Source organism: Prionailurus viverrinus, unplaced genomic scaffold, assembly GCF_022837055.1.
Source record: "Prionailurus viverrinus isolate Anna unplaced genomic scaffold, UM_Priviv_1.0 scaffold_55, whole genome shotgun sequence".
Classification (NCBI taxonomy): domain Eukaryota; kingdom Metazoa; phylum Chordata; class Mammalia; order Carnivora; family Felidae; genus Prionailurus; species Prionailurus viverrinus.
The window spans coordinates 1,353,978-1,379,040 of record NW_025927617.1 but is presented as its reverse complement, the minus strand read 5'-3'; the positions used below and the strand labels follow the sequence as shown (position 1 = coordinate 1,379,040).

At 35.9% G+C, this 25,063-nt stretch overlaps 1 protein-coding gene across 1 annotated transcript in view; it reads left to right on the top strand.

Annotated features, from left to right (window-relative positions):
* Positions 1–25,063, top strand: part of ABCB7 (ATP binding cassette subfamily B member 7) — a 162,566-nt gene that overhangs the window by 100,139 nt on the left and 37,364 nt on the right. The window contains exons 4-5 of the mRNA XM_047848211.1: positions 6,014–6,133; positions 24,646–24,778. Of these exons, the coding sequence (XP_047704167.1) occupies positions 6,014–6,133; positions 24,646–24,778 (253 nt within the window). The remainder of the gene's footprint in view (positions 1–6,013; positions 6,134–24,645; positions 24,779–25,063) is intronic.

Sequence of the window (25,063 nt, the reverse complement as noted above, 5' to 3'; positions counted from 1 at the left end):
CCTCCCTTTGTCCTCCAGCCTTCCTGCTTTCGGAACAGAGCTGTTAACTTATCACCTCCCAGATGCTAAGCAAGTCCCGCTTGCTGTCGGAACACAGTCTGTCAGGCCCCTCTGCTTTTGCAAGCCAGACTCGGGGGCTCTGCTTTACTGGCGGGCTGCCCCTGTGCCCCGGCTCCCTCCCGCCAGTCCGTGCAGCACACACCGCCTCTCCGCCCTTCCTACTCTGTTCCGTGGGCCTGTCTTCTGCGCTTGGCTCCGGAAACTCCGTTCTGCTAGTCTTCTGGTGGTTTTCCTGGGTTCTTTAGGCAGGCGTAGGTGGAATCTAAGTGATCAGCAGGACGCGCGGTGAGCCCAGTGTCCTCTTAAGCCATCTTCCCTAGAGTGTCTCCATAAGTAGCTTTTTAAATGCAATTGAAATAGTTTTTTTTTCCAGGATATTTTGAGGTTGAAAGATATTGACCTCAGATTCAGAATGAAAGTTATGTATGCAAATATCTTCTCCCATTCAGTACATTACCATTTTATTTTATTTTATTATATTTTATTTTATGTTACTTTATTTTATTTTATTTTATTTTGCATCCAAATTAGTTAGCATATAGTGCAACAATGATTTCAGGAGTAGATTCCTTAATGCCCCTTGCCCATTTAGCCCATCTCCCCTCCCACAACCCCTCCTGTGGCCCTCTGTTTGTTCTCGATATTTCAGAGTCTCTTACATTTTTGTCTACTTCCCTGTTTTTATATTATTTTTGTTTCCCTTCCCTTATGTCCATCTCTTTTGTCTCTTAAAGTCCTCATATGAGTGAAATCATATGATATTTGTCTTTCTCTGACTAATTTTGCTTAGCATAATACCCTGAAGTTCCATCCACATAGTTACAAACAGCAAGATTTCATTGTTTTTGATTGCCAAGTAATACTCCATTGTGTGTGTTTACGCGCATACACCACATCTTCTTTATGCATTCATCCATCAATGTACATTTGGGTTCTTTCCATACTTTGGCTATTGTTGATAGTGTTGCTATAAACATTGGGTGCCTGTGCCCCTTTGAGACAGCATACCTGTTCCCTTGGATAAATACCTAGTAGTGCAATTGCTGGGTCATAGGGCAGTTCTATTTTCAATTTTTTGAGGAACCTCCATATGGTTTTCCAGAGTGGCTGCACCAGTTTGCATTCCCACCAGCAGTGCAAAAGAGATCCTCTTTCTCTGCATCCTCGCCAACATCTGTTGTTGCCTGAGTTGTTAATGTTAGCCATTCTGACAGGTGTGAGGAGGTATCTCATTGTGGTTTTGATTTGTATTTCCCTGATGATGAGTGATGTTGAGCATTTTTTCATTTGTCAGTTGGCCATCTAGATGGCTTCTTTGGAGAAGTGTCTATTCATGTCTTTTGCCCATTTTTTCACTGGATTATTTGGTTTTGGGTGCTGAGTTTGTTAAGTTCTTTATAGATTTTGGATACCAACCCTTTATCTGATACGTCATTTGAAAATACCTTCTCCCATTTTGTGGTTTGCCTTTTAGTTTTGCTGCTTGTTTCCTTCGCTGTGCAGAAACGTTTTATTTTGATGAGGTCCTAAGTAGTTCGTTTTTGCTTGTTTTCCTTGCCTCCAGAGAGATGTCGAGTAAGAAGTTGCTGTGGCCAAGGTCAAAGAAGTTTTTGCCTGCTTTCTCCTTGAGTATTTTGGTGGTTTCCTGTCTTACACTGAGGTCTTTCATCCATTTTGAGTTTATTTTTGTGTATGGTGTAAGAAAGTGGTCCAGGTTCATTTTTCTGCCTGTCGCTGTCCACTTTTCCCAGCACCATTTGCTGAAGAGACTTACTTTATTCCATTGAATATTCTTTTTAACTTAACTTGTCAAAGATTAGTTGGCCATATGTTTGTGGGTCCATTTCTGGGTTCTCTATTCTGTTCCATTGATCTGAGTGTCTGTTCTTGTGCCAGTACCATACTATCTTGATGATTACAGCTTTGTAATACAGCTTGAAGTCCAGGATTGTGATGCTTCCTGCTTTGGTTTATGTTTTCAAGATTGCTTTGGCTATTCGGAGTCTTTTCTGGATCCATAGAAATTTTAGGATTGTTTATTCTAGCTCTGTGAAGAATGCTGGTGTTCTTTTGATAGACATTGCAATGAATGTGTAGATTGCTTTGGGTAGTATCAACTTTTTCACGATATTTGTTGTTCCTATCCAGGATCATGGAATATTTTTCCATTTTTTTGTGTTTCTTCTTCAGTTTCTTTCATAACTTTCAATAGTTTTCAGTGTATAGATTTTTCACCTCTTTGGTTAGATTTATTCCTAGGTATTTTATGGTTTTTTGTGAAACTGTAAATGGGATCGATTCCTTGATTTCTCTTTCTGTGGCTTTATTGTTGTTGTGTAGGAATGCAAGTGATTCCTGTGCATTGATTTTATATTCTGCCACTTTGCTGAATTCATAGTTCAGTTCTAGTAGTTTTTTGGTGAATCTTTTGGGTTTTCCATATAGAGTATCGTGTCATCTGCGAAGAATGAAAGTTTGACCTCCTCCTGGCCAATTTGGATGCCTTTTATTTCTTTGTGTTGTCTGATTTCTGAGGTAAGACTTCCAATACTATGTTGAATAACAGTGGCGAGAGTGGACATCTTTGTCTTGTTCCTGACCTTAGGGGGAGAGCTCTCAGTTGTTTCCCATTGAGGATGATATTATCGTCGGGTCTTTCATGTATGGCTTTTATAATCTCAAGGTATGCTCCTTCTATCCCTACTTTCTTAAGGGTTTTTATCAAGAAAGGATGCTGAATTTTGTCAAATGCTTTCTCTGCATCTATAGAGAGGATCATGTGGTTCTTGTCCTTTATTTTTTTGATGTGATTAATCACATTGATTATTTTGCATATATTGAACCAGCCCTGCATCCCAGGTATAAATCCCACTTGGTCGTGGTGAGTATTTTTTTTAATGCATTGTTGGATACAGTTGGCTAATATCTTGTCGAGGAATTTTGCATCTATGTTCATCAGGGAAATTGGTATATATTTCTCTTTTTTAGGGGAGTCTTTGTCTGGCTTTGGAATTAAGGTATTACTGGCTTCATAAAGTTTGGAAGTTTTCCTTCCCTTTTATTTTTTGGAACAGCTTCAAGAGAATAGTTTGTGAACTCTTCTTTTAATGTTTGGTGTAATTCCCCTGGAAATCCATCTGGCCCTGGATTCTTGTTTTTTGAGAGATATTTGATTCCTAATTTGATCTTTACTGGTTATGTGTCTGTTCAAATTTTCTGTTTCTTCCTGTTTCAGCTGTGGTACTTTATATGTTTCTAGGAATTTGTCCATTTCTTCCAGATTGCCCATTTTATTGGTGTACAATTGCTTATAATATTCTCTTATTATTGGTTTTATTTATGATGTGTTGGTTGTGATGTCTCTTCTTTCATTCTTGATTTTATTTATATGGGTCCTTTCCTTTTTCTTTTTGATCAAACTGGCTAGTGGTTTATCAATTTTGTTGATTCTTTCAAAGAACCAGCTTCTGGTTTCATTGATCTGTTCTACTCTTTTTTTTTGGTTTTGATAACATTAATTTCTGCTCCAATCTTTATTATTTCCTGTCTTCTGCTGGTTTGGGGTTTTATTTGCTTTTTTTTTTTCCTAGCTCTTTAAGGTGTAAGGTACGATTGTCTATCTGAGACCTTTCTTCCGTCTTTCGGAAGGTCTGGATTGGTATATACTTTCCTCTTATGACAGCCTTTGCTATGTCCCAGAGGTTTTGGGTTATGGTGTTATCATTTCCATTGGCTTCAATGTACTTTTTAAAAAAATTTTTAATGTTTTTTTTTTTGACTTATTTTTGACAGAGAGACAGAGTGTGAGCAGGGGAGGGGCAGAGAGAGAGACAGAAACACAAGCTCCAGACTCTGAGCTGTCAGCACAGAGCCCGATGTGGGGCTTGAACTCATGAACCAGGAGATCATGACCTGAGCTGAAGTCAGACACTCAACCGACTGAGCCACCCAGGCGCCCCTTCCATGTTCTTTTTAATTTCCTCTTTAACTTCTTCGTTAGACCATTCATTCTTTAGTAGGATGTTCTTTAGTGTCCAAGTGTTTGTTATCTTTCCAATTTTTTCTTGTGGTTGATTTCGAGTTTCATAGCGCCGTGGTCTGATAATATGCACGGTGTGATCTCAGTGTTTTTGTAATTGTTGAGAGCTGATTTGTGTCTCAGCAATCTAGAGATTGTTCCATGCATACTGGAGAAGAATGTATATTCCTCTGCTTTAGGTTGAAATGTTCTGAATATATCTGTTTTGTCCATCTGGTTCAGTGTGTCATTCAAAGCCATTGTTTCCTTATTGATTTTCTGTTTAGGTGATCTGTCCATTGTTGTAAGTGGGGTGTTGAAGTCCCAGTAGGTTGGCTTTTTTAAAATGATTTCCTTCCCTGTGCAAAAGCTTTCTATTTTGGTATAGTCCCAATAGTTTAATTTTGCTTTTGTTTCCCTTGCCAGAAGAAAAATAAGTAGGAAAACGTTTCTACAGCTGATGTCAAAGAGATTCCTGTCAATATTTTCTTCTAGGAATTTTACGGTTTCAGGTCTCACATTTAGGCCTTTAATCCATTTTCAGTTTATTTTTTTGTATGCTATAAGAAAGTGGTTCAGATTCATTCTTTTGCCTGTAGCTATTCAGTTTTCTCAGCACCATTTGTTGAAGAGACAGTCTTTTTCCTATTGGATATTCTTGCCTCCTTTGTTATAGAGTCATTCACCATAAAAGTGCAGGTTTATTTCTGGACTCTCTATTCTATTCCTTTGACCTGCGTGTCTGTTTCTGTGCCAGTACCATACTGTTTTAATTACTGCCGCTTTGTAGTATATCTTGAAATCCAGGATTGTGATACCTCCAGTTTCATTTTTTTAAGTTTTTGTTTTAATTCCAGTTAACATACAGTGTACTATTTGTTCTAGGTGTATAATATTGTAATTCAGCAATTCCATGCATCGCCCAGTACTCATCATGTCAGGTGCCCTCCCCAATCCCCATCACCTATTTTATCCATCCTCCCACTCCCCTCTATTCTGCTAACTATCAGTTCTCTATAAATAAGAATCTGTTGGGGCACCTGTGTGGCTCAGTTGGTTAAGTGCCTGACTTCCGCTCAGGTCATGCTCTCGGAGTTCGTGGGTTTGAGCCCCATGTTGGGCTCTGTGATGACTACTTGGAGCCTGGAGCCTGCTTCAGATTCTGTGTCTCCCTCTCTCTCTCTGTCCCTCCCCCACTCGTGCTCTCTCTGTCTCTGTCTCTGTCTATCTCTCAAAAGTACACAAAACAAAACAAAAAGAAACTCTTTCTTCGTTTGTCTCTCTCTCCCTCTTTGCTTTTTCCCCGTTACATGTTTGTTCACTTTCTTAAGTTCCATATGAGTGAAATTCTATGGTATTTGTCTTTCTGTGACTGACTTATATCACCTAGCATTACACTCTCTAGCTCCATCCATGTCATTACACATGGCGAGATTTCATTCTTTTTATGACTAATATTCCAGTGTGTGTGTGTGTGCGTGCGCTCGCGCACGTATACCACTTCTTTATCCATTCTATTAATCAGTGGACACTTGGGCTGCTTCCATATCTTGGCTATTGTAAATAATGCTTCTATAAACATAGGGGTGCATATATCTCTGTGAATTAGTGTTTTTGTATTCTTTGTGTAAATACCCAGTAGTGTGATTGCTGGATTGTAGGGTTGTTCTTCTTTTTCAAGATTGTTTTGGCTATTCAGGGTCTTTTGTAATTCCATACAAATTGTAGTATTATTTCTTCTCGTTCTATGAAAAATGTTGTTCGTGTTTTGATAGGGATTGCATTAACACTGTATGATAGTTGTACTTGAATTAAAAAAGTTATGTTTGTAATGTTTTCAAATTTTTCTTAAATATTTACATAATTCTACATTATTGAAATATAGTTATATTTGAAATAACGTTAATTATTGCTTTGTTTTCTGTCTTTCAACAGTTAAAAGATGTTGATACTCGGAAAATCATAAAAGCAATGCTTTCGTATGTGTGGCCCAAAGACCGGCCAGATCTACGAGCTAGGGTTGCCATTTCTCTGGGATTTTTGGGGGGCGCAAAGGTAAGAATAGGAGAAATTATACATTGTTCATGGCTATAACTAAAAAATAGTATGACATTTTCTAATAATGAAAAGGGCTGATATAAGCTACTTTGGGGGGAGCATTGTTAACTTTTAGGACCCTCATTTACATAACTATTTTATACCGTCAGAAATTACATGGTAGTGCCGAATTTATCTGTGGATCAGACTTCTAATGGCCTCAACTTAATGGAATTTAGTCCTGAAACCAGATCATTGTGTAACAAAGCATAAGGAAATTTATAAAAGAAACTCCTTAGAGACCTGTTTGTTCTTACTTAATACATATTTCTGGTAAGCTTGGTTCTCAGTTCCTAGTAATTTGAAAAGATGATGAAGGCACATTTAGGCACATTGAATGCCATAAGTGGTAAACAATAGTGTGAAGGGGGAAAAAACAAACAGGAAAAGTTAAAAGAAAAAAAAAAAACACCCACAAAAACTAGGCATTTTGGTACCATTCAGTATAGGGGCCCTTTATATCTTAGCAGCCTCTTCAGTTTATTTCTGTACTATATATAGCATGTTTTAGTAAGGCAGTTATAATGACTCTGAGCTTTTAAGAAAAAAAAAAACCCTTATTTTCAACTCATTCAGATTTTAAATTCAGTAAAGTATATATATTTTTAGGTACAAAATATTGTCATGGTACATATATAGTCTTTGGAATCAATCAGAATTCCTGGGCTCTGGCACTTACTAACCTTGTAACATTGGGCAAATTGCTTACTCTTCATGCCTCAGTTTCCCAATTTGTAAAATAAGGTTAAATACAGTTGTTGTAAGGATTAATTAAATCAGCATACAAAAGGCTAAAAAGAATGCTTGGCACATAGTAAAGTATATGTGTTAAAAATAATTTAGATTTCATCAAAAATATGGTAAAAAAAAAACAGTTTGTTGAAAAATATAAATGAGGTTTTGCTATGTGTTAGGGTTAATATATTGTTTTAGAACCTAGATCTTATTACTTTTTTCTCTATGTCATGTATGTTCCTTTTTATTTACTCATTCTTTTCCCTACCCTAAAAATAAGTATTGAGAACTTATACAGAGGACTGTTCTTGGCTCTGCAGGGTATTCAAACATAAATAAAAGCACATTTCTTGTCTCAAATCATCCAAGATAAGACAAGTTATATTTTATTGCTATGATGCAAAGTAAATCATAAATGATTTGAAAGAAGTACATTCACGTGTTGGGATTTCAAAGGAAAGAACCACCAAGATGGGGAGTCAGGAAAGGTTTTGGAGAGGAAGTGATGTCTAAGATAGTCTTGGATTGATTAGTAGGATTGTTAAAGGTAGAGGAGTAAAATGAACAGATTGAGAGAGGACGTAAGCATGTGTGGAGTAGTGAGTAGTCCAGCTTTGCTCCAGTGAGGGGATAGTGTTTCAGAGAAATTATAGGTAACCTTAAAAGATAGAGCTCCATGTGAAATACCTTAACTGTGAAACAAAAATTTAATTATGTTGGAAGTAGCAACATGTATTTTGAGTAGCAGAGTAATAAGGTTAGAGCTGTGCTTTAGGAAATTAATCTGACCCTTTTGCATAAGATGGATTAGGGTGGTGAGACAACTAAAATAGGGATACCATTGATTTTCATTTCATGTATTCATTCAGGCAATATTTACCGACCTTGTTATGAGGCTAATGCAATAGTCTAGATGAAAAGTAATGGCACTTTGTACTGGAGTAGTGGTAGAAATGGTAATATGCAGGCAAAAGATGCCAGAGATTTTGTGAGGTGAAGGAGGTAGAGTCAACAAGACTTAGCAACAGATCAGACATTAGAAGTAAAAGAGAAATAGGATTTCAAAGTTGATGCCAAGGATAAGAGAAATACAATACTTTTAACAGAAGTAGGTAGGAAGTTAGGAGGTCTTGTTTGGGAAGATGAAATTTTGGTTTGAGGCATGTTCAGTTTGAGATGCTAATGGAATGTTGAGACAGATATGTAGCTGATAATACAAAATGCTAGACAATCTTAGGAAGGAGCCCCAGGCTAGAGAGATTAGGGGTAATAGTTGGGGGGAAAAAGAAGTAATAGTAGAAACAATGCAAATTAGTTCACCAAAGGAAAGAGCAGAAATAGAAGGTGACTACAGACAGAACCTGTGATAAATGTGTTCCTGTAGGGAAGCAAACAGTAATGGAAACAGGGATGGAGTGATTGGAGAATAAAACTAGAATAATTCAGTCTAGCTGTTCATTGTCTTTTCTCCTTTCTCATCTGTGGGTTCTGTTGAGTACTCCCAATGAACTGGACCTCTTGCCTGGGAGAGGACTAAATCAAGATACTGAACAATAGACTAAGATCCATACTTTATTCTGTTTGTTTAAGCTGAACAGAGAGGATAATACAAATCTAAATTTGGTAGCTAACATTGAAATTTGTTTAACTCTTTTTTTATATGTTTTTTAATATGAAATTTATTGTCAAATTGGTTTCCATACAATACCCAGTGCTGATCCCAACAGGTGCCCTCCTCAATACCCATCGCCCACCCTCCCACCCCCCCATCAGTCCTCAGTTTGTTCTCAGTTAAAATTCTTTTAACTCTTAAATTTTTAGTTCAGTACTGATTGCTGAATTGTCTTTTACCTACAAATTGCTTAAAGATAAAGATTATTCTGAGCTCTTGTGCAAGGCAGAATTGGCAAATTGGCCTTTATTCTTTATTAGCTGAATTAAAGTACTTTGCTGACAAGTTGAAGGCAGATTGTTTTCTGGACTTTCTTTTGAATTGAAGAGAACAGTTTAGAACATGGCTAATTAGGTTAGCCAAAAGGAGCAGTGTTAATACGTGATTTTATTTTTAGAATGAATTTCAACCCTTCAAAATACAAATTTCTGTTCCTTGGTGACAGGTCAATGTCAGTATAAAACCTAGATCAAGGTAACTTCCATAAAGACTGAAATATTTTTAGAAGGCTAATATTTGATTCTTCTATCAATAAATATTGAGCACCCATAGAATAGATATGCTGTACTAACCTCATATAAACTAATTACAAGTAAACAGCAATGAATATAGAAAATTAGTCCTCAGAAAGTATGTTTGATTACTTTTGAGTTAGGAAAAGGAATAAATTGCCTGATGTTATGATGAGTGCATGCTTGTACTTTCAGAGCATATAGAAAAGCAGTTTTTTGGGGTTTTTTAACTAAGCAGGAACTAGACCATAGAATAGCTTTAGGAATATATAGTGGTAACTTTTAACCATTCCTAACATCATTTTTCTAGTTTCTATACTGTCTTTACTTTAAAGTGGTTACTCTCTCAATCTTTAAAACCTGGTCATTGTTTAATTTTGTTAGTATTGCTGGTGTGATTTATACTGGGTATGCAAAGATGGATTGTTATCCCTTTCATTTCTTGGCTTCCTATTTTTTCTCAACATGCCTTGGCATATAAGCACTTTGGACCAATCTATTCTCCTTTATACTCTGGTCTTCCCTACCTCCTCCACATACTTCTGGGAATTTTAAGGCAGGGTTCAGGGATCTTCTCAGCTATAAATGAATGCCACCCAGCCATATGAGCAGCATGTGGTAGTTTCATAGCAAGACCAGAGGCATCCATGAGGGAGAAGGGAGGCAGAAAGACAGAAATATCAAGTGAGAAGAAACAGAAGGGAGGAGGATTTCATGTTTAACATATGGGGTCACAGCATGCCATCTGCTTACTTATTTGCCTATTAATTCTCTTTTCATTCTGAAGGTCTTAAGGCTATCATTGTCTACAGCAAAGATTTGTAAGATAAACTGTATTATGTAAAGATGTCTTGCAGCCCAGACAAGGCCAAGAAGAATGGGTTGGTGTTTCTTCTGAATTGCAGCAATTCTATTTTTAATATGTTGGGTCCTCTATGAGATATATTTTAGGGTTTCTGCCACCAAGAGACAGAGATAGAGAGAACACAATCTGCCTTCCTTCCTTAAATCCCTACAAATCATATGCATTGCCTTTTCTTACCATCCACACATCTGTCCTAGGAGTATCACATTATCATTAATCTGGGGAGTTTGAGATCTAAGGATTTTTTAAAAAATGTAATCTTTCTGGGTGTGCCTGGGTGGCTCATTCAGTTAAGCATCTGACTTTGACACAGGTCATAATCTCACGGTTCATGGGTTCATGCCCTGCATTGGGCTCTGTGCTAATAGCTCAGAGCCTGGAGCCTGCTTCGGATTCTGTGTGTGTGTGTGTGTGTGTGTGTGTGTGTGTGTGTGTGTCTGCACCTCCCCTGTTCACACTCTGTCTTCTCAAAAATAAACATTAAAAAATATTTTAAAAAATTTAGTCTTTCTGTTAGTATATCACATAACAGCCGTGCCAGGATTTAAGGAAAATATAAAACATACTTACTAAAATCATCTGTTTTCATAAAATAAGTGTGTTTTTTAATGTTATAAAAAAGTTTACTTATACTCTGCAATCAACACCATCTTTGGAACCACTTAGTTGACAGAGAACTTGAGAGTACAGGACATTAAAGTAAAAAATATCTTCTATTTTTAATTAAGAATTAATTATCTGTTGATAATTAAGAATTATTAAGAATCTGTTGCAAACGAAAATAAGCTATATTTAACATTATAAAATAATTTCAAGGGAGAGTGTATTTTGTAAAAATATAATCAATATCCCTTTTCTTCAAGAATGCATCTGTTATATAAAGTAAGGGATCATATATGTGTCTTAGTCCATTTACACTGCAGTAAAAAGCACCATAAACTAGGTCGTTCATAAATGGCTTTTTGTTATGACCTACATGATATAAGAGGCAAGAAGGATCTTGGGGACTTGTTTATAAGGGCACTAATCCCATAAGGGCCTAATTACCTCCTAAAGACCCCACTTCCAGTGTCATTACCCTGGGGGGAATTCAACATGTGAATTTGGCAGGGGTACACAAATATTCAGATCATAGCATTATGTATTGAGCATCATTTGTCGAGTGACTTTTAGATACAAGATACTGTGCTAGGCAGCTGGGAATAAAAAAATGAATAAAATGTGTGCCTTGCCTTCCCTCCTGCAGTTGCAGTGTACTGAACGAGAAAAAATACACAAATAATGATAAAATATATATAATGTAATACCCAGATATCCAAAGGGAGTCACAAATGAAGATATATGGGAGTTCCAGCAATTAGGCATTTAGGGAAGCCTTCATGGAACAGCTGGAGTTTTCCAGGAACTACTATCTTGACATGGGTAACTTTAGAAGATTCATGCACTTTCACTTTGATTCTTTAAAAATTTTCTGAAAAACACTTTTTAAAATGAAACAATGGTATCTGACCTTTAATTGAGAAGTATGATTTATATCCTGGAGTATTTTTTAATTAAAACACTATAGTTTAGAGATGTTTTAGGCTTACAGAAAAATTAAGCAGTAAGTACAGAGAATTCTTCTATATCCCCCCTCAAAAAACTCCATTCAATTTCTTCTGGTACTAACATCTTGCATTAATGTAGTACAATTGTTACAAATGATGAATGAACCAATTACTTAAAAATACATTATTCTTATTAGCTAAGTTCATAGTTTACATTAGGATTCACTCTTTGTGTTGTGTACTTACGTATGGGTTTGGGGGAAATGCATAATGCCATTTATCCACCATTAAAGTATCATACAGAATAGTTTCACTGCCCTAAAACTGCAGTGTGTCCCACTTATTCATCTCTCCATCCTCCCAAATCCCTGACAACCACTAATCATTTTATTGTCTCTGTAGTTTTGCCTTTTTCCATAATATCTTATAGCTGGAATCATATAGTATGTAGCTCTTACAAACTGTCTTCTTTCACTTAACAATATGCATTTCAGAGTCATTTATGTTTTTTTTATGACTTGATAGTTCATTGCTTTTTATTGCTGAAAAATACTGCATTGTATGGATGTACCATATAGTGTGTGTCCATTCACCTTTTGAAAGACATTTTGGTTGCTTCCAGATTTTGGCCAAAAGTAATGCTGTAATAAACATTTGTGTGCAAGATTTGTGTGACATAAGTTTTCAACTCATTTGGGTAATTACTAAGAAGTGCAGTTGCTAGATTATATGTTAAGACTATGTTTAGTTTGTGAGAATCTGCCAAACTGTCTTCCAGAGTGGCTGTACCATTCTGCATTCCCACCAACAGTGAATGAGAGAGTTCTGTTGCTCCACATCCTTGTCAGCGTTTGGTGTTGTCAGTGTTCAGGATTTTAGTCTTTCTAATAGATGTGTAATGCTATCTCAATTTTGTTCTAATTTGATATTGCCTAATGACGTATGATATTGTGCATGTTTTCATATACTTATTGGTCATCTGTATCTCTTCCTTGGTGAGATATCTGTCAGGCCTTTTGCCCATTTTTAAATTGGGTTGTTCATTTTCTTATTGTTGAATTTTAAGTGTTTGTATATTTTGGATACCAGTCCTTTATCAGATTTTTTGCAAATATTTTCACTCATTCTGTAGCTTGTATTTTCCTTCTTTTAACAGTGTCTTTCACAGAACAGCAGTTTTAAATTTTAATGTAGTCCAACTTAACAGTATTTTGTGGATTGTGCTTTTAGTGTTGTATCTAATGTCATTGTGAAACAAAGGTCACCTAGATTTTATTTTATGTTATCTTCTAGAAGTTTTAAAGCTTTGTTCTTTACATTTAGGACTATGATCCATTTGGAGTTAATTTTTGTGAAAGGTGTAAGGTCAGTGTATAGATTTCGTTTTGTACGTTCAGTTTTTCTAGCACCATTTTTTGAAAGTATATTCACCACTATACTACCAATGCACATCTAGCACCATTTTTTGAAAAGACTGTTTTACCCACTGGGCTGCCTTTTCTTCTTTGTCAAACATCAGTATAATATATTTATGTATATTTGTCTATTTCTGTACTCTCTATTCTGTTCTGTTGATCTACTTATCTATTCTTTTGCCAATACCACGCTGCCTTGATTATTGTAGCTTTACGGTAATTCTTGAAATCAAATAGTGTCAACCCTCTGGCTTTTTTTTTTTCCTTCCAATATTGTGTTGGATATTCTGGGTCTTTTGTTTTTCTATGTAAAGTTTAGAATCAGTTTGTCCATATCTGCCAAAGTACTTGCTGGGATTTTGATTGGGGCTGCATTGAATATATAGATCAAGTTCAGGAAAAACTGACATCTTGACAATATTGAATCATTCTATCCATGAACATGAAATCCATTCCTTTAGCTTTTTTTTTAATTTCTTTTATCAGAGTATTGAAGTTTTCTTCATATAAATATTGAACATGTTTTGTTAGAATTATACCTAGTTATATCATTTTGGGTACTAATTTAAATGGTATTTTTTATTTCAAATTATGTATTTGTTCACTGGAGATATATGGGAAAGCAATTGACTTTTGAGCCTTATGAGCCTTATGTCCTGCAACCTTGCTAGAGTTGCTTATTAGTTTCAGGAGGTTTATTTCTATTGTCAGTTCTTTTGGATTTTCTACATAGATAATCATATTATCTGCAAATACGGTTTTATTTCTTCTTTCCTAATATGTGTGCCTTCTATTTTCCTTTCTTACTGCTTTAGCTAGGACTTCTAGTACCATATCGAACAACAGTGATAAGTGAGGGTGTCTTTGCTTTGTTCCTAAATTTTGGGGGTAAAGCTTCTAGTTTCTCATCATTAAGTATGTTGTTACCTATAGGGGTTTTTGTAGGTGTCCTTAATCAAGTTGAAGTTTCATTCTATTCCTAGTTTGCTGAGAGTTTTTATCTTGAATAGGTGTCGGATTTTGTCCAGTACTTCTTTTGCATCTATTGATATATTTTTTTCTTTAGCCTATTGATGTGATGGATTACATTGATTTTCCAATGTTGAACCAGCTGTGTATACCTGGAATGAACTCCACTTGGTCATGTTGTGTAATTATTTTTATATATTATTTAATTTGTTTTGCTAATATTTTGGTGAGAATTTTTTATCTGTGATCATAAGAGATAATGGTCCAGAATTTTCCTTTCCTGTAATGTCTGCCTGGTTGTGGTATTAGGGTAGTGCTGGCCTCCTAGAACAAGTTTAGAAATTTTCCCTCCATCTCTGTTTTTCGGAAAATATGGTATTTACAAATTGAGTACTTTGTCCATTTTTCTTTTCTCTTTGTTTTGCCTTGCTAATTTTATCTCCCTTTAGTACTCTCGTTCTTTCTTTTCTTTTTCTCCTTCTGATCCTTTTGAGACTAGAGAGGTAAACAAAATTCTCTTTTACCTATTCACATATATTGGGCCCTTCTTGGTGACACTAGTTACAGAGTCCTTAATTATCAGAGGCTGGTGTGAAAGAGATTAGTTTTTAAGGAATTAAAGTATTAAAAATGTTTGTAAGAATTAGGTTCCTCAGAGACAGTACAGAGACAATACTTTCATTATTAAGAAGGGAAAAGTCATTTAAAAAATTTTTTTTCAACGTTTATTTATTTTTGGGACAGAGAGAGAGCATGAACAGGGGAGGGGCAGAGAGAGAGGGAGACACAGAATCGGAAACAGGCTCCAGGCTCTGAGCCATCAGCCCAGAGCCCGACGCAGGGCTCGAACTCACGGACCGCGAGATCGTGACCTGGCTGAAGTCGGACGCTTTACCGACTGCGCCACCCAGGCGCCCCGTAAAATCTAGAATTGGAGACCCTCAGTAAACTGATCATATTGACCAGTACATTTGGCATCATATAGATAACAACATACTTTTGGCTGTCCTTTATGGTGATTGTACTTTTTCTTTAAGTCCATTCTTTAATTTGTGTCCCAAATTGTGCATTTCCATGTTAAAATTAAACAAATTCATTTCATAATTATATACCAGTCTCTGAAAATTCAAGAATTTAGAGGATTGTTTATTTATGTGATTTAAACTTTTGATCTAGGAAAGAAAAAAATTTTGTGAGAATAAGTCTTGAGAGAGTAATTTTCTCTTTATTTCTCTTGTACTTAAATTAATGGACACATTGCAGTTACAGATGAAACATAACTTGTCCCATGATTATAATCTAGTAAAAACAGTTTCTCAATTTTTAGAAAACACCTGGGGGATTAAGTTTCATATTGAGTCAATTTTTATTGAAATTTATTAATATCTAGCCTTAGTTTTAGACCTCTCAAGCCTCTAGGGAGTGAGGTCTGATATGCCCTGAGACACTGGCTTTATTTTAAAAATTTTACTTTTTTTTTTTTAATTTTTTTTTTCAACGTTTATTTATTTTTGGGACAGAGAGAGACAGAGCATGAACGGGCGAGGGGCAGAGAGAGAGAGAGGGAGACACAGAATCGGAAACAGGCTCCAGGCTCTGAGCCATCAGCCCAGAGCCTGACGCGGGGCTCGAACTCACGGACCGTGAGATCGTGACCTGGCTGAAGTCGGACGCTTAACCGACTGCGCCACCCAGGTGCCCCTAAAAATTTTACTTTTAATAAACTTGCAACAAAATGCACTCTTTTGTGATTTTTAACACACGCATATATTCATATAATTACTGTCACAGTCAGGATACAGAAAAGTGTTACCACACTAAAAATCTCCTTTGTGTAACCCCTTTGTAGGTATATCCTCTTCCGACCCCTAATAGCTGGATAGTACTGATTTGTCCTCTATCCCTATAGTTTTATCATTTTGAGAATACCATAGCCTTTTGAGCTTGCTCCTCTCACACAACATGATGCTTTCTTCATTCATCCAAGTCATTGAGGATATCAGTTCATTTTTCTTTTTATTACTGAGGTGTATTCCATGGTATGGATGTACTACACTTTGTTCATTCACTGGTGGACATTTGGTTTCTTTCCACCTTTTGGCAGTTATAACTAGAGTGGCTGTAAACACTTAGGTATAGTTTTTTGTGTGAACCTTAGTTTTCATTTCTCCAGGGTAAATATATCTTGAGAGTAGAATTTCTAGGTCATGGTTAGTATATTTTTAACTCTATAAGGAACTGCCAAACTGGTTTCCAGAATGGCTGTTTTCATCTTACCACCAGCAGTGTATGAGAGTTCCAGTTGTTTGACTTCTTTGCTAACACATGATATTGTCAGGCATTTAGTGGTATCTTATGGTTTCAATATCCATTTTCCTAATGGCTAATGATGTTGAATATCTGCATGTGCTTGGCTGCAGGTATATATCCACTTTGGTGAAGTGTCTGTTCAAGTGTTTTGTCCATTTTTAGTTGGGCCATTTTTTTTTTTATTGTTGAGTTTAGTGAGCTATTTATATATTCTGGATATGAGACTTTTGTCAGATATATAATTTGCAATTATTTTCTCCCATCTGTAGCTTTTTATTATTTTAGAGAGAGACAGAGAGAGGGAGAGGGAGAGCACGAACAGGGGAAAGAGGGGCAGAGGGAGGGAGGGAAGGAGGGATTGAGAGAGAGAGAGAGACAGAATGAATCTTAAGCAGGCTCCATCCTGAGCATGGGCTCAATTTCATGACCGCAAGAGCATGACCTGAACTAAAATCCAGAGTTGGACACTTAATCAGCTGAGCCACCCAGGTGTCCTGAATCCATCTGTAGCTTTTAAAAAATATCCCTTAATAGTATTTTACATAGAACAAGAGTTTTTAATTTTGATAGGCTTCAGTTTATCATTTTTTCCCTTCATGGATTATGTTTTAGTTGTTAACATGTAAGAACTGTTTACCTAACTCAAGATCATTACAGTTTTCTCCTGTGTTTTTTTTTTCTAAAAGTTATATTTTTACTTTTTACATTTATATCTATGTTCCATTTTTGAGTTAATTATTGTATCTAGTTTAGTTGAAGTTTTATCGTTTGGTCCAATTGTTCCTACATGAAGGCTTTTCTCTCCCAATTGAATATCCTTTGGATCCTATTGCAGCTGTAAAAACTTTTCACACTTGATAGCTTAAAACAACACAAATTTATTATTTTATAAAGGTCAAAAGTCCAAAATTAGGTTTCCTGGGTCAAAATAAAAACATTTGTCAGGGCTGTATTCCCTCCAGAGGCTCTTTGGGAAGGATCCATTTCCTTGCCCTTTCTACCTTCTAGAAGTCACCTGCATTCCTTGGCTCTTGGTGCCTTTCTCCATCTAAAAGCCAGCAGCATCTTCAGTCTTTCTGACTCTGACTCTTGGCCTCCGTATTCCTATCTTTTCTCTTGACTTTGACTCCCCCCCCACCTCCTTCTCATAAGGACCCTCTTGATTACACTTGGCCCACCCAGATAATTCAGGATACTCTCCCCAGCTCATATTCTCATTTAATCACATTTGCAAAGTTTGTTTTGCCATGTAAGGTATTCTCTTCACAGGTTCTGGAGATTAGTACATTAGTAGATGAAGATTTTAGGGAGCCATTATTCTCTCTCTCTATGTAATCATCTTTTTCTGTATTCTGTTCTTGTCCTTTGATCAATGTGTATGTGTTTCTCCATTCATCAACACCACATTGACTTCACTGTTGTAGCTTTCTCTTAAGGCATAAAGATAGATTCTTCCAACATTTTTCTTTTTAAAATTGTTTTGGCTATTCTAATTCCTTTATCTGTATATATAATTTTAGAGTAATCTTGTCTGTAGCTACGAAGAAGCCATATAGGACTTTTAAATGGATTATTAAATCTCTAGACCAATTTGGGGAAAATTGACATCCCTACTATATTGAGTCTTCTAGTCAGTGAACATAGAATCTCTCTCCATTTACTTGAATTTCCTTTGTTTTATTTCATCTGCATTTATAGCTTTCAGCATACAGATACTGAACATGTTTGATTAGACCATTGGTTTCCAGCCAGAGGTGATTTTGCTCTTGAGGGATATTTGGCACTATCTGGAGACATTAGTGATGGTCACAGTTGAGGATGAGTGTGTCACTAGCATGTAGTAGGTAGAAGTTAGGGATACTACTAAACATCCTAAAGTGCACAGAATATTTCTTCCCATAAAAAAGAATTATTTAACCCAGAATGTCCATAGTGCTGAAGATTGAGAAACCCTAGGTTAGGTTTATACTTAGGGATTTCTTTTTGGGGGGAGGGGGATTGTAATTTTTTTTTTTAATGTTGGTTTCCAGTTGTTCATTGCTAGCATATTGATACATTAATAATTATGTATTTACATTGGTCATTATATGTTGATAATTATATTGGTAAGTATTGATATATTTGGAGTTTGGTCTATCATTTTATTTTATTTTTGCCAGTTTCCTCTTTCTTACTCTATTTCACCTTTCCTGCTATCTTTTGCGTTCGTTAAATACATTTTACTATCCCGTTTTAATTTATCTATTGTACCTTTTAGCCTATCTCTTTGTGTAATTTTTTTTGAAGTTACTCTACGAATTACAATAGTGGTACTTAACTTTTCACAACTTACTTAGAATCAATATTTTACCATGTCAAGTAGAATGTAAAAACCTTACTATGCCCTATAAGTCACTTTACCTTCCCCCCTTATGTTTACAGGTTATCTTATGTATTATATCTGTATACATTGAAAACCCCATGGTCAATGATTTAACTTTTGCTTTTGTCCACCAAACATATTTTAAAGAACTTAAGAGAATAGGCTACTATATTTGCACAGATATTTACTATTTCTGTTGGTTTTTCTTCATTCCTGATGTTCCAGATTTCCTTCTGCTTCTATTTCCCATATGTATGAAGACTTTTCTTTAGCATTTCTTTTTTTTTTAAGTTTATTTATTTCTTTTAAGAGAGGTGGGGGGGAATGAGCAGGGAAGGGGCAGAGAGAGAGGGAGAGAAAGATTCCCAAGTAGGCTCCGTGCTGTCAGCACAGAGCCCAACATGGGACTCGATCTCACAAACCATGAGCCAAGATGAAGAGTCATCCGCTTAACCATCTGAGGCACCCGGGTGCTCCCCTGTAGCAGTTCTTTTAGAGGAGGTCTGCTGGTGACTAATTTTTAGTGTTCTTAACCTGAGAACATTGTGATATTCCTTTCATTCTTGAAAGCTCGTTTTGCTAGTTATAGGATTCTTACTTGACGGTTCTTTTCTTTTACCACTTGAAAAATGTTTTGACATTTCCTGCTGGCCTCCCTGGAAATCTGATTTCTTCAAATTGTTTTCCCCCCCTATATATAATGTATTGTTTTTGTGTAGCTTCTTTTAAGATTTATAAATTTGTTTTCAGCTTTCAGAATTTTAGTTATAATGTATCTTGAGGGGCACCTGGGTGACTCAGTTGGTTAAGCATTTGACTCTTGATTTCAGCTTGAGTCGTGACCTCAGGTCATGGGATCGAGCCCACATCGGGCTCTGTGCTGAGCATGAAGCCTGCTTAAGATTCTCTTCCTCTGCCCCTCTCTCCAGCTCACACTCTCTCATGTTCTAAAATTTAATTTCTTTGGATTTTCCCTATTTGGAGGGGAGGTTGCTCAGCTTCTTGAATCTGTAAGTTTATGTCTTCTGCCAAATTTGGGGAATTTTTAGCCATTATTTCTTTGAATACTTTTTCCAGCTTCACACTTTCCTATTCTTCTGGGACTCTAAAAAGGAGTGATCTTTTTTTTTTTTTTATAGTCCCATAGATCCCTGAGTGTCCCATAGAACCCTCCTGCCCCTTTTTAGTGTTTTCTCTCTGTTGTTCATATTCAGTAAATTTTATTGTTCTGTCTTCATGTTGACTGATTCTCTCCTTTGTCTTCTCCATTCTGCCACGGAGCCCATCCATTCAGATTTTTTTTAATTCTGTCATTTACTTTCCACGTCCAGATTTTTCATTTGGTTCTTCTTTATGTCCTCTGTTTATCTCCTGAGACATTATATATTTTGATGTTTGAAGCATGTTCATAAATGCTCCTTGAAGCACTTTTATATTTTTTAATGTTTATTTATTTTTGAGAGCGAGAGAGGCGCACGCGTGCATGAGTGGGGGAGGGGCAGAGAGAGGGAGACACAGAATCTGAAGCAGCTCCAGGCTGTGCGCTGTCAGCACAGAGCCCGATGCAGGGCTCAAACTCATGGATGGTGAGATCATGACCTGAACTGAAGTCAGACACTTAACTGACTGAGCCACCCAGGTGCCCCATTGAAACACTTTTATGATGGCTATTTTGAAATCCTCATCAGATAGTTCTAATATTTATGTCTGTTGATTGTATTTTCTTATTTCAACTTGATATCTTAGTCGTCCTTGGTATAAGGAGTGATTTTTTTTTTATTGAAATCCAGATATTTTGGGTATTATGCTATAAGATTCTGGATCTTTTAAAAATCTTTTGTTTGTTAGGAGGCCTCCTGTGACACTGTTCCAGTGAGGATGGAGTGTTGCCTCATTACTGCAGGTGGGGTTGAAAGTACAGGTTCTTACCTTCACCTCCACTGACTCCTAAAGGAAGGAACCCCTCCTGACTGCTAGGTGGGGGTAGTTCAGACTTCTCAGTAGGATGAAAGACAAACTACACACTAGCAGAAAATTTTTACAAATCACATATCCAGGAAAGGCCTCTATATCTAGAATATATATAAAGAACTTTAAAATTCAATAACAAAAACAAAAAAACAACCCAGTTCTAAAATTTGCAAAAGACGCAAACAGATATTTTACAGAAGAGGATATATGGGTGGAAAATCAAAATATGAAAAGATGTTCAACATCATTGCTGTCACGGAAACAAATTAAAACCACAAGATATCACTATACACTTATTAAAATAGTTTCAAAATAAAAAATAGTGATGATATCAAATGTTGGTGAGGATGTGGAGGAATTGGATCACTCATACTTTACTGGTGGGAATGTAAAATGGTACAGCCACATAGAAAGGGCATGACAGTTGCCTAAAAAGTTCAGTGCAGACTTAGCAGTTGTACTCTTGGGCATTTATCCTAGAGAAGTGAAAACTTATGATCACCTGTATGAAAATTTCCAAAGCATCTTTTTATTTGTAGTCCAAAACTAGAAACAACCAAAATGTCCTTCAGGGATGAATGGTTGAATAAACTCGGTACATCCATGGAATAGTACTTAGCTGTAAAAGATGAGATATTGATGCATGCATCATCCTTGATCAACTTCAGGGGCATTACACTGAGAAAAAAAAAACAGGTCGATCTCAAAAGATTACAAATTATATTATTCCATGTATATAATATTCTTAAAATTACTAAACTATAAAGATCAAGAACAGATTAGTGCTTGCCAGGGGACAGGGACTGAGATGTCGGGGGAGGTGAATATAAAGAACTGTAGCACAAGAGATTTCTTTTGTTGTGATGGGGTAGTTCTGTATCTTGACTGTGGTGATTGTTACATGCATCTGAACATGGGATAAAATGGCATAGGACCATTTGGTAATACATACAAACCACACACATACATGAATGCACATTTAAATATGGTAGAAACTGAATACATATTTAAATATGGTAAAAGCTGAGCGAGTTCTGTAGTCTAGTTAACAGTAATGAGCCGATGTACATTTTTGGTCTTGATATTGAACTGTAGCTATATCAGATGCCATCATTAGGAGATGCTGAGTGAAGGGTCGAGTCTCTTTGTACTACTTTTGCAAATTTCTGTGAGTCTACAGTTGTTTCAAAAGAAAATGTTTTTAGAAAATTCACATTTCTCTGAAATGGTTTAAGTGTAGTTCTAGTGAAAGCAGAGTATTAGGGAAAACCCGTATTTGTCACCCTCCCCATGCTCAAAATATCACAAGGCCAGTGCAGCCAATACACATGTACTAATAAAAATATCTACACATAATATAATCCTTTCCATTTCTTTTGTGTTTTTTATTTCTTTCCTTTCTAAAATTACGTTTTTGGGAGAACTGGAAGTAATTAACAATTATTATTAGAGATAGTACTATGTTCTTAGCATTATGCTAACTGCCTTTTTTCTGCCAATAAAAATACAGGACAGGTGACATTCATATTACAAAGATGCTCCTGGGGCGCCTGGGTGACTCAGTCGGTTAAGCATCTGACTTTGGCTCAGGTCATGATCTTGTAGTCCGTGGGTTCAAGCCCTGCATGGGGCTCTGTGCTGACAGCTGAGAGCCTGGAGCCTGCTTCGGATTCTGTGTCTCCCTCTTTCTCTGTCCCTTCCCCGCTCACACTCTGTCTCTCTCTGTCTCTCAAAAAATGAATCAATGTTAAAAAAAAAAATTGAAGATGCTCACATATTTGACCAACCCAAACACATTTTCAAGAAATTAAAATTACACAACTTTCTTGGTGATACATTAATTAGTTTTGGTCACTATGCACTCTGGCTGTGGCAAAGATATAATAGGCTGTAAGTTATGAGAATTGCGTGCTAGCTGTAACTATCACTTTTTCTCCCACTCAAGAAATTGTATTGGAATGCAAGTGAGGGGATGTGGTCTTATTATATGGAAACCCTGGAATCAGCTATGATTTATTTAAATTATTTGTGTCATACTTTATAGCTGGTTTCAACAGCACATATGAGAGCATCCACTTTAGGGTGCAAATGTAGTAAAATAATATGGTCTCTTGCTTTATGAGATGCTAATATGGCTATGCTATACTAGAAGAAAATTCTGAATTTCAAGTCAGTCTTGGATTTTAATCCCAGCTCTGCTGCTTCCCAGACAAGTTATTAAACCTCATGGAACCTGAGTTTCCTCAGTTACACGGATATCTATTTAATGGAATTGTTATTTCATTCAGCTTTTACCTTTGTGAAGGTACATAGCACCATACCTGATTCCTGTAGGTATTGTTCACAAAATGTTTGTTTGCCACAAAAGGTTTGTGAACTGAGGTTGAGAAGCCAGTATATCCATGCACATTGCTCCTAGAATGTGAATGATAAATATGTAATAAAAATGATAGATACTGATGTATAAACTATCAAAAAGAGGAGTTGGAAAATCGGAAGAATGTCACATGGGCTGCAAGTTTCAGAGAAGGGAATGGTATTCAGAGTGGGTTTTGAAGAATGGAGAGGTAGGTAAATCTGGCAGGTAGGCCATTTCAAGCAGAAGCAAGAGCTTGAGATTATATGATTATATAGAATTCAGAATCGACAATTTTGTCATACTTGAAACTTGCTATTGTATTAGATTATATTTTAGAAGTCAGAAAAAAACTTTAAGCAATTTATCCCATACTGTTTCATTCTTAAAAGTGTTCCAACATCTGCTGTGTATTTTAATGATATTATTGAATGCGAGTACCTGCTGGGTTGCTAGGACACTTGTATACTTTACTTCAAAATCTTGGTTGGTAAGATTTACATAGCTCCTGTCAGTTGTCAGCTAAACTTAGGCTTGTTGACAATACTTTAAATGGAATGTTTACAAGGGGTGGGATTTCATTGTTTTTGGTAAGCCTAACAAAATTGCTTTCACATGTTATTGTATATGAATTTAATTTCTTTAAAGCTTTGGCATTCTAATCAGTTTTCTATTCTTAAATGATAGTTGGTGTATTTGATACTGTAACCTTGCAGAAAATGTGAAATGTGAGTGATTGAATATTTGCCTTGAACATATGAAAGCATTATACCCATAGTTTTCATATTTTTTGGTATATTCTCATGGAGGAATAGGTTGGTTTTTAAAAGTTTAGTTTGGTATTTAGTGGGTTTTCTTTAGTATTGGAGCAAAGGAATCTTTTTAAATTTTTATTATTGAATTATAGTTGACATACAATGTCATATTAGTTTCAGGTATACGATACAGTGATTCAGTAATTGTATACATTACTCAGTGCTCACCACAATAAATGTAGTCACCATACAACATTATTACAATATTATTGATTATGTTTCTTATGCTGTACTTTTCATCTCTGTGACTTACTTACTTTGTAACTAGAAGTTTGTATCTCTTAATTCCCTTCATCTGTTTCACTAATTCCCCCACCTATTCTCTGAACAAAGGAATCTTTTTGTGGGGCAAATAGATCTATCAGTGTTATGTGTGTATGTTTTTTTTTTCCCCCAATGGTGAATCAGCCACAGAGATACTTGTAATTTATTGCTTTTGAGATACTTTTTTGCTATATAATTTTAGTTTTACTATTATTTTGGTGAACAAATAATTTTACATATTTGATTGAATATGTATGTATGATTGAAGATATATGTGTGTGTGTGTGTGTGTGTATATATATATATATATATATATACATATACATAAAGAACTATCATATAAGGCAGTTTGCCTTAAGTGCCAGAAGCTCTGTAGGATTTCAGATAATGGAGAGAGCATTTTGAGTAAATGATCAGGGATTATTTCATGGAGGCCCAAGCATTTGACTAATGCACGTAAGTTATAAATTAATATTAACATGAGTCAGTGTGAGGTAGGAGTCCTGAAATGACAGCTCTCCAATGCCAAAGATTTTATCTTTATAAACTAGGAAAATCATTTCAATACTAGTAAATGATTAATATCTAAACATTCCCATAAACACTAATTTAAGGTAAATACTTGTACTTTTAGAAAATATTTTGTATATGATGGGTAATTGCTTTTATATTTTTAGGCCATGAATATTGTGGTTCCCTTCATGTTTAAATATGCTGTAGACAGCCTCAACCAGATGTCGGGAAACATGCTGAACCTGAGTGATGCACCAAATACAGTTGCAACCATGGCAACGGCAGTTCTGATTGGCTGTATGTTTGATTCTTTAATCTATCTACAGGTGTTGACTTTCTTCAAGAGGGTTTCATCATATTTGAGCAGATGACCTTTTTACCACAAACACAAGTTAGCATTTTGGATGTTTATCGTTTTACATATGATTTTTGATAGGTAGTTTAAAAAAATTCTTTATGTTTTCTAAAATTCTGTAAAAACAGTCTCATTTTTTAAGTTCTAGAAAAATATAACATGAAATAAGATTTTAAATTCATAATTACCACTTCTAATAATTGTTAATAAGATTCCTGAAAATAAGG